Genomic DNA, 11,420 nt, shown 5'->3' on the forward strand with positions numbered 1-11,420 from the left:
AAAAAAAAAAAAAAAAAAAAAAAAAAACGAAGGCATTTAATTTTTAATTAATTAATAATCTTAACTTAATATAATTCAAAATGGATCCACAGCAACAATTTTGTTTAAAATGGAACAGTTACTCGTCCAATTTGGCAATAACATTCTCCAATCTATTCAAATCGGACGTTTTGGCGGATGTGACATTATCGTGTGATGGTGAGTTAAATTACGATTTTTTTTTACTTTAATCTTTAAGCAGGATTTCCACTGGGCTTTAAAGTGTCAACCAATTTTGTTACTTAAAAAACTTAACTTCTAGCATACTGGCAAGAGTACTACTTTATGCTCAAATTTGTCATTCAAATTGTTGCCAATTAATGCCCGGTGGAAATCCGGTATTATGCTGAAAATCAGCTGGACATTGGGCCTTATGAAAAAAACTAAGCAACTACATAAAACCTTAGCAAACGTTTTTTTCGATTTATTCAAACAAATTTAAGTAAAAGGTCTGAAATTTTTAAGAAAAAGCAATTATTATTTTTTTATTAATAAAGCCCATAAAGCCAATTACATCTACGTAATGGCGAATTTCCACTAGGCATTGAAATGACAAAAATTACGAAACATTTTCTACCATTAAACCATTGGCATGTGAAAACCTACTTCAGAAGACGACCTTTAATGACTTTTATTTTTAAAGATTAACACCGGTTTTTTAATACGCAAATTTGCTAAAATGTCCAGTGGAAATCCGGGTATTTTTTAGAATCGTTTTCGAAAGCGGAGGTCGGTGTCGTGTAGACTTGAAACTAAAAATTAGCAGGGCAGATGTATAGCATTTTTGAGTGACAATTTCCTCTAGATTATTTAGTTTTGTTCAATTCGAAAAACCTAACTAAAAATATTAAAGCCTTTTTTTTTGCAATTTTGGATGTCTTGAGTTATGAAGTTTTTGCTATCAAGCACCCTTACAGGTCTATTATGCACGTTACCGGTGATTTTGTAAGCGAAAAATTTTCTTACCAATAAATTCTACCACTTCTTGTCATCGCGATTCTATGTACACTGCCGGCTAACAGTATTGACACAAAATTTTTTTTTTTACAATAAATGCAAAAATAATGCTCAAAAATCAACGCGATTTTTTACTAACTTCAAACTTGTATTTTTCATACTTAAATTTAATGGGGTACAAAACTGCAAACTGCTTAAAAATTTGCATGAAAATTTATTGATTTTTCGCGAGTTTTGCACAAACTTTAGAAATTATGTTTGTATGTTTTGTTGTTGTAGAATGAACCATATTTGTATAAAAAACTGGCGGAAAAATATTATAAAAATTTTTGCATACACTTTTACACTTTTACATTTACACTTTTTTCCGGCAGTGTAAGTTGGTAATGCAGTCAAAATATTTAGCAATTTAGCTACATTTGAATTTGTGGAAATTCTGGTATTGCATATTTCAAGGAGCAATAATTTGCATTCATCTTATGAGATGGTAGCAAAATTGACCGGTTACAAGAGCGCACAGAATGCGAAAATGGTTTAAAAATGGACAGGAACTTATTTAACGGTTAAGAAAATTTTGTTAGCAGCGCAGAATAGACCTGCTGTTCGTAGAAATGCTTTGCGAGATTTAGTTGCGATTGGAAGTACCAGTTTTTAATTCATCCATTGCAGTATTCAGAAGTTTTCCCTGTTTTGAAACGACAAACCCGAAATTAGAAATTAATTATTTTCACTCAAAGCAAGAATAAAGAACTAAGGTATCATAGCAGGTCACAATTACGCAAAGCTCTTTTAGGTACTATTTAATAAAAGGATTCACATGATCACAGATTCCTTTCCCGGTTGTAAAAATACCTACCTTCAGATAATGGATAATGGAAATAATCTCGATTCCAATCCTTTGTTTAGAAATATTGTCTTACTCCGAAAAGTCTTCGTAAAATTTATTTGCTAAAAAATATTTCTGGAAAAAGCACCGTAGGTACCCTATATGGTTTAATTTCTTGTCCATTTACATACATGCATACGTTTTGATTCATCCAAAAGCCATTTTTTCTCCATTCATATAAGTTGTGACTCACATTTCGTCGAGGGTGTCACTCATTCAAATAAACACAAATAGGGGCCACAAAAAGAGCAATGCCAAAAATGAATGCGAAAAGAATTGCCAAAAATATGGCAAACAAAGTAGTAAATAACAAGTGTTTGTGAAGATATGTACATCGATATATTGTATGTATGTATGTTTATCGATATGTTGTAGTACAAACAAATAAATAACCAAATAAAACCCGATTAAATAACGAGTCATTATCTATGGTACCGGCGAATTCCAAACAATAAGTAATAACAAAAACAAAGACGTATTACAATATCTAATAATTCGCAATGTTTAACAGAGACGCAGCATTTGAAATAATTTGTTGATATTAGGTAGTCGGTTTATTTGAGAAGTAAACGCTGACTCTCTTTTTGTGGTTGAAAAGAAGCAAAAATAATACTCCAATATTTCGTACCGCATAGATTTCTTACGGACAGTACCCGGTCAGGGCTCCTTAGAGCCTTGTCGACTAGCCAGCTTCAGAAGCTCCTTTGGGCGCCAGCGATTAAATACGGGTCAGAAGGACTTTGCATCCCGGCGTTTTCGCCCAGCGCTTGCTGTGCCGAGTACCTAATATTAAATGTAAGCCCATCTGTCCAGGAACAATCTATACGTTCCCACAAGAACTCCTATCCCCCTGTCGGGAGAAATGATCTGAAGATTGACCGGCCTAGCAACGAATCAACGTGATTTGGCTGTAATCCGAAACGACTGAGAGAGTTATCAGGCATTGCCCGTCCTATTTCGATAGTCAGAGTAGATATATACATACATAGTTATTTGCAGTCATAATCGATATGATGTATTTATGTACCCCATTCAGTCAACTGCCTCTTTTATAGCTGACGAAAGTTGCTGATAGGCTAGAACTCCTATAGCTTTACCATGCAAATTGGACTCATCCGTAAAGGTGTTAACTGGGGATATCTTCCAGGTGAGAGTAGGATCTCCCATTCAGAACTTAGATATATGTATGTAGGTGGAGAAAGATTCAATCAAACCCAAGTATGAAGTCATAGTATACAAGTGCTCATACGCTGGGTTGATTACGGAGAAGCTTTCCTCTGACGATGAGGACACGTTATTAGCGCTGGCTATGACCCAGCACGCGCTCTTTTTCAGCTGTTCAACAGAAAAGGTGAAAGTACGCTACTTACAGAGTAAATCTACTCACCCTACGCTGGATAGTGGAACTGACCCCGATAGTCTAATGAGGAGAGTTTCTAAACGCTCTTTAAACAAATTCGATAACATAGTCACATGAATAATGTAAACGAGTCAATATTCAGTTTTGCTCAATCATGTCAATTCCATTTTATTGTTAATACATATTTCTATGTTCTTCGTCGGGATACACTAACTTTTTGGAAGTATTTATGAAATCAATGTTTACAACAAAATTGTCATTGTGCTTTTTATTGATTCCATTTTATTGATTTGTTTTCATATTTATATACTTGTGTACGTGTTTACACACATTAGGGTGCCTCAACAAAAAATAGTTGCAGTTTTTCCACCGGAACTATAAAATTTATTATATTTTAGGACTTCCGTAAAAATATATCGACTAAATGTTAGTATTTACGTGAGCTACACTGTTTTGAAAATACCTCCAGAATTATCATTATTTTGATTCAATTGATAAAATTTTTTTACATTTTTATGAAGGTATTTCAAGCTTAAACTCTTCTATCAACTGAGGTAATTTTTTGGAAAAATATTTTTTAAAAGCTAACCTTATTCATAAAAAATTAAGCAGCTTTATAAAAGGTATATAAATTGAAACATGTATGAAGGCGTCAATTTATAAAGCTTTCTACACCTACTTTATTTTTTATCCTTTTAAACCTACTTTATTTTTTATAATTTTATTAAAAGAAAGCCCCGATTTTTAAGGCATTTTCAACTGATTCGAGCTCACGTAAATCGTAATGTTTTCCGAAATATTTTGGCTGAAGTCTTACTGTCAGTTTCACCAGCAATTTAAGTGAAACATGATTTTTTATCTTCTGCCAGTTTTCATATTAGATAAAAAAAAAAATAACCAGCCTTATCATGAGTTTCATTTTACCCGAAACGGGTCACTTTTCACTTATGGTTTCCATGTATTTACTATGGGCGGAATAGAAATTTTCGAGTAAAATTTTTTTCGATTGAAACTCAGGATAAGGCAGAATAATAATTTTTCACTTAAATCACTTTTATTAGAATAAATGAAATTTTATAATTCCAATGGAAAAACAGTACTGATTTTATTTTTGTACTGAGTGTGATACACACTAATGTTTATATTGGCTTCTTCTGCTTTCTATGTACATACTTGACTTTGATTATAAATTTCTTGTGCTTCTTCCTTGAACGCCTTTTTGTATGCTTTTATTTTCATGCTGCTTTCTTAAATTTACATATACACACATACCTACTTACATACGTAAAAATGTTAGTTTATTAGTGTGCGTGTGTGTGTGTGTGAATCACGTGCGTGCGCGATTATTTTATTTGTCGAGCTTACAGTTAAGTTTTATGAAGGTTATTAAATAAGCGCACTCACAGGCAGACATACAAAAGTAAATAGGTACATACATATGTACGTAAGTATATAGATATAGTATGTATTCACTTCTGTACGAGCCATCATAATGTGTGTGCATTTATTAGCGTCTATATAAAGCTTGAATGAAACCTATGTACCTACAGCGTGAATTGATAAAGCTGTGAAAAAAAAAAATGTTGTCAAACATAAACAAACAATTTCGCAAACATAGTCGGTTCATATACATAAAGCACGTAGCCACTTAGCGGTATTTGTGTTTTATTCTTATTTTTATTTTGTATTTTGGATAGCATAAGATACAAAATACAGACCGTCTCAAAGAAAGAGACATGAGGTCATAAAAAAAAAACGTACATACTACTAGTTGTCTGAGGTCAGGTTGCCCTAACATTATTATTTTGATTTTTTTTTATTATTATTTTATTATTTACTTTCTCCTTATATTCGTACTCCTCTTTTGTTTGTCTTCGACTTAGATTTCCTTTGATGACATTTGTTGTATGGGTCTTAATAGTATGTATGTATTAAGTTTTTGGCGTTTCCTTATAAAAGATACACTCAGTTTTTTCTTGGCATTACTTGTGTGTGCCTTATACGATTAGTTCCATGTGTATGCATGTACTTAAATTCCCATTAATTTTCTACTGAAATTTGTTCTTCCCCCTTGGCCTCGCTTGTTCTCTTAAGCTTCCTAAGCTCGTTAAGCTTTTATATCCACTCTTTATTGGACACTTGTTACTGGGTGTACAAAAAATGCTCAAAATATCCAAAGTGAATTAAAGTATATTAGTATGACATAAAGTTCAATAAACTCATTATCCTCGTTGTGTGTACTATATAAATAATTACATATGTACATTCCTATGAAAGGTTCCTAGTTATTAAATAGAGGTCAAATGAAACCCCCCATCATTGAAATTTGTATTCGTTTCTTTGATTGTTGGCGAGAAAAATTTGTTGACTGACCGCATGCGGTCCCACCCAATGTGATATTTATGAATAACTGTTTACCATAAGTATATGCAAGTAAAATACAAAAAAAAAGGAAATTAATGAAAACTGAGCCTTTTCTTCATAGGCATCATTGTGGGAACATTTTTGCTAGCTTCGCCTGGTAACAGACTGACTTGAGTTCAAGAATTTTGACTAGTTAGTTCTCATAGCTATTTAGACACTTTCATAGATCTTAACCTTCTAGTTAAAGTGATCTCAGAGGCATTATTTGTCTCTAGAAAGTGTTTGAAACTGATGAAGTAAGTTAAATTGGATTTTTAAAATACGTGCCAACCCTCCTACATATTGCTCAGAAATAAAGCCATTTGATACCTATCTTTTAACAATTCCTTTAAATTTAATTAAATTATTTGAATATACCTTTTTAAACAGGTGGCAACCATCTTTAATATCCCTTCGTTTGGCGCCCATATATTAATATTTCATACAGTAACTTGTTTATAAATTAAATAAATTCGGCGTTTTAAACAGATGGTAACACTGTAAAATATATTTTCAAAGTAAAACCCTTGTTAAAGCTTTTTCGTGTGACACCCATATTTAAATAATCTAATTCCCTTAATCCAAGTCGCATTTAGTTTTTAAAACGGTTGGCAACCCTTCTACATCTGTTTTATGGATAAAGTTTCTTCAAAGCCATTTGGATTGATATCCGTATTGAAGTATGTAGTTTATTTAACCAATTGCATACATCGCGGTATACAGATGGCAACCCTCTTCAAAATATTTTCAAACCACAACCTCTTTCATCTGGCACCCATATCGGGATACATATTTCAATTTTCTAATTGCCTTAATTTAGGTTTAACTTGATTTTTTAAACAGGTGGTAACGCCCCAACATGCGGTTTCGAAAATTCGAAAATTCTTTCAAGGCCATTTTGATTGATATCTATATTGCAGTAATTTGCTTAAATTCTACCTAAACTTCTACAAAGTTATCATCAGCGGCCTATCCTCAAAAATTTAAAATCCTGTAATAATGCGTTTCCTAGTTTTTTTGCTATTAATTTTAAAGGATTTCGTTTAACAATTCATTGGAAAAAAAAAATAATAATAAATAATAAACACTGTAAATCCGACGAGAGTTTATTTGGTGTTTTAAAGGCAGCAGCCAAACAATAACATAGCTAGAGCACAAACAAACAAACAAGAGAACAAAACAAGGAAAGAGAACTTTATATCAAAAGGGTTTATTCGAGCGTAGTGTTGTCCTCGTTCAAACATATGTATGAATGCTTGTAGTTTCACGGTGTACATATGTATCAATGAACCCATATGAAAAATGTATGTAACGTTTGTGCATACATATCGAGCCCTAACCGCCAAAATAACGTAAGCGACATTTTTTTCAAAATTTTCTTTTTGATGCACAAATGCATCTAGATGCTCTAGAAATATTTCTGCATCAAAAGGAAAATTTTGAAAAAAGTGTCGCTTACGTTATTTTGGCGGTTAGGGCTCGATATGTATGTATGTACGTATCTATTATTTCGTGCATTGTTTGGATTATGGGCATACATATGCATGTACATATCAGGGATGGAAAATTAATTTTCCAAATTGTACCTAATATGACAAGAAGATTGTACTTAAAAGCGGACAAATGTACCTAAAAAAAGAAGACACTTTTATATGTACATATGTATGTATACAGTATCGGTCATATCTATAGCACGCCATTTCAAAGTGATATTGTATGCAACTTATGTTTATTTATTTATTTTTGAGAATTTTCAATTAAAATACAGTTCTTTCTCTAACAAACACCATATAAAAACAAGTTTAACAATTTGTAGAAAACTTCAAAAAAGTGCAACAAATTTTCTCCTAAATTTCAAACTTTTTTCTCAGAAGTGTTTGAATTTTTCTGAATACACAGTTTTATAGCCCAACCAATTTTAGTCTGATAATGTGCAAGTTTCAAGTTGCTAAAAGTTACCGTTGATTTTTTAGAATTTTTTTCGCCAAAGGTGTTGCGGATTTCTTCCATATACAAATAAATTGAGTTTATTCATTATATGGAAGCCAATGCGACAAAAAAAAATTCTAAAAAATTAACGGTAATTAGTAGCCACTTGAAATTTGCACATTATCAGACTAAAATTACAGGGGCTAAAAAACTGTGTACTCAAAAAAATTGTAACACTTCCGAGAAAAAACTTTGAAATTTAGGTGAAAATTTGTTGCACTTTTTTGAAGTTTTCTACAAATTGTTAAACTTGGGTTTAAATGGGGTTTGTTAGAGAAAGAACTGTATTTTAATTGAAAATTCTTAAAAATAAATAAATAAACATAAGTGGCACACAATATCACTTTGAAATGGCGTGCTATAGATATGACCGATACTGTATACAGCCTTTATTGAAAAAAAAACACATTGCAAGAGTTAACGCGTATATATACACAGTTATTTGTACTATTCCATTTAATTTTGTACTTTGTATTGCATAGTTTTGTAAACATAAAATTAAATAACTTAGATAAAATACGTTATTTTACGCTATGCGTTTTATATATGTACCTTAGGATGGTCCAAAAAAATTTAGAGTCGGAATTTTAATACTCTCACCCCAAGGATTGTTCTATACCGAAAAAATATGCACCTGCTTTTTATATTGAAATCAAAAAATATTTTGAGGTAGCTTAAAGCGCTCAGAGTTCTTCACATATATTATATTAGGGAAGCAACAATTTTTCGTAGCAATGATAGCAAATATATATATATTTTTAGATCTGTAACCTCTGTTTCTCTTCAGGAGACGTCAAAAAATACTCCGGATTGTTTATATATTTTTTAATATTAACGATTCTTTATGGGTCCCCTATGGTGGAATCTATAAATAATAGTTAATATTAAAAAAAGATTAAATTAATAATTCGGTATTATTTTTTGAAGTCTCCTGAACGGAAACAGAGGTTACTGATCTAAAAATATATATGTATTTTCTATCATCGCTACGAAAAATTGTTTTTCCCAATATAATATACGTGTAAAACTTTGAGCGCTTTGAGCGACCTCAAAATATTTTTTGATTTCAATATAAAAAGCTGGTGCATATTTTTTTCGGTATAGAACTTAGTCAATTAATTCATTTTCATTAAGGTTTTTATTTTGAAGACGGTAGCCGAGTAAAGTCTCCACTTTCAAATCAAAACAAGAACTTTCATTGCATCTAATTAAGTCCTTTGTTTGTATTAATGCGGCGCATGTGCCTAGCGCCAGTTTATTTCTACACTTTGTTTTAACTAGGTTCTGAATTTAAAAAATTCTCTCAATACAAGCAGAGGAGTGTGGTAAAGCAAGCAAACTCTGAACAACGCGAAATATATTTGAAAATACTGGCTGATTTAGTTCATTTTTTATTCTGCCGACTTCAGTCCAAAATTCAGATACAGGAAGGTTTTCGATTTTTTTAATTTCTGCATAATCGGCCAATGCTCGATATTCGGTGTTAATTTGTTCAGCTTTTTTTAATTCAGTTTCGGGAAACAATTTTAAAATCAGTGGTAAAATGCTATTAATATTACCAGATAGTGCTTCCTTCGGCGCAATTGACGGTAAGAGTTTTAAAATTTCATTATTAAAATCTATTATTTTCTTAAATCATCGCAAAATTTAATATAAAATTTCAAAATGTTATTTTTAAATTGAAAAATTTCCGATGCTGTTAGGTTTTGGTCAGTGTAAAACAGTTCAGTTTCCGTTCCACAAAAAATGGTTTCAATAGGTATGTGGTTGGCTAAATTCAATGAATATATTGAATTGGTACAAATATTTTCTTTCGCTATAAAATTGCGGCATATTTGATTAAAAAGAAATGTCAAGCGGGGATATAAAACATGAATGTGTGACTCTTCCGCTTGCATTTCTATGTTAACAGTGTTTATAACTTTAAGAACGTACGACAAGAAATACAGAAAGTACACTTTTATATTAGAATCTGAAAGGGTACTTGCAATAAACTTATTACCTTCATTGCCAAATCCTGCTTCTAAATTGCATAAACCGAAGTAGTATTGTAAAGTACTCCACTGCTCCAATATCCGTTCAACTACAATCTGAAATCATAATGTAATACTTCAATTAAAAAAATGTATTGAACAACTATTATTAAAAAGAAAATTTACCTGCCGCGAAAGCCATCGTGTTGAACTAAATCGCAAAATCTTATGAACCGCACTTCCAAAATCTTCTTGAAAATTTTCAAACTCTATTTTTCTACTAGCGCTATGACAGAAGTGGTGATTTATAGAGCGAATTAACTTTTCTATTTCTTGTGGAAGAACTGATGCAGCTGCCTCGGACGATAGATTAAGGTTGTGGCATACATCGCCAATAACAAAGATTTTAGGGCAAATTTCTTTTAATTTTGCTTGGACGCCATTCGTTTGCCCATCATGACACCGCAGTTATCTGCCGTAAATCCCAATAGATTGCTCAACGGAATATCATGATCATTCAAAACTTTTAAAAGGGCATTGAAAATTCCGGCGGAAGAAGAATCAGACACTTGAACAAAGTCCAAAAATCTATCTCTACATTTGTTCGTAAAAACTCTAATAATAACTGCTAAGTTTTTGTCCATAGAAATGTCAGTGCTTTCATCAATGATCACGGAGTAATATTGTTGTTTTGTTATTTCAGAAATTTGTCTGCAGTTTTCAGGACCAGTGACTGACTTTATAATATTTTGACCCTTATGTCTATTTATGCTCAGGTTTGAAATTATGCGTGAATCTTTTACCGTTTTAATACATTTTGCCAAATGGTCCAAAGCAGTAAATAGCAAATTGTGCTCAGCAACGAACATACACAAACGAATCTCCATTGCTTTTGCTGAGCGACTTAATTCCATTTCCTCGCTATTCGGCTTAGTAAAACTCGAAATTTTTAAGGTTGCTTTAGCAATATTAGCACTTTTTTATGGAGGTCTGAATTTGAATGCCGATCGATGTGAAACATATTGCCGTAAATTGGAACACTGCATATCATGCACCTCTTACCTTGCTTTGCGGTAGAGTCTTCTTGGAGCCAATTGTACTTAGATGCCCACTCCCTCTTAAATTTGATCTCATACTTTTTCGCCACGGAAACTACGTATCTTTCTTCGTTATTGCTTAAATATGAGAAAAATGCTATTGGTAAATTTTTTTGCGCTAGTTGAACTTTGTCACACTTACTTCTCATCATTGCCTGCAGCTGCATTTTCACGTTTCTTGCGAACAATCCAACTGAAAATAGAATAAACTTCGTCAAAAATGAAATAGTTTGTATTAAAAAAACGGTTTGAAACTTACTTATCCATTGCAGTTTCTCTAATTTGTCGGCTTTCATTAATTATTCATTCAAATTGCGCGCACATAAAAGCTAGTTACTTCTTCGTTTCACATATCTCGTTCACAATGACATGCTATTAAATGTTTCATTCCCAATGGCACACTATCAAAAAGTTCTATGTTTTAATATGTTTAACCAAAATCCACTTGGCAAAAGAAAATCGTCATACAAATTTCCTTGACAAATAATTTGGCCAAACTTAAAATGTACTTAAAATGGAACGAATGTACCGAATGTACTTTCATGTTGAAAAAGAGCCGAAAAATGTACAATTGTACCTACTTTTCCATCACTGGTACATATGTATAATTGAAATTGAAAAATATCATTAAAAAAGCAACAAATTCATGACTGCAAAGAATATTAAATGAACCAAAAATGGACAAAAAAGTGAATGGAAAACAATAGCTTGTAAAA

The 11,420-nt window shown here is 32.0% G+C and overlaps 1 protein-coding gene across 1 annotated transcript in view; it reads left to right on the top strand.

The window, feature by feature from the left end:
• Positions 1-8: 8 nt before the first annotated feature.
• Positions 9-11,420, top strand: part of LOC118741021 (zinc finger protein chinmo) — a 45,747-nt gene continuing 34,335 nt past the window's right edge. Inside the window, 1 exon segment of the mRNA XM_036472809.1 lies at positions 9-198. Coding sequence (XP_036328702.1) covers positions 81-198 — 118 coding nt within the window. The 5' untranslated portion in view covers positions 9-80.

The sequence above is a fragment of the Rhagoletis pomonella genome, unplaced genomic scaffold, assembly GCF_013731165.1.
Source record: "Rhagoletis pomonella isolate Grant_MI unplaced genomic scaffold, Rhpom_1.0 Rhpom_scaffold_00006, whole genome shotgun sequence".
Taxonomy (NCBI): domain Eukaryota; kingdom Metazoa; phylum Arthropoda; class Insecta; order Diptera; family Tephritidae; genus Rhagoletis; species Rhagoletis pomonella.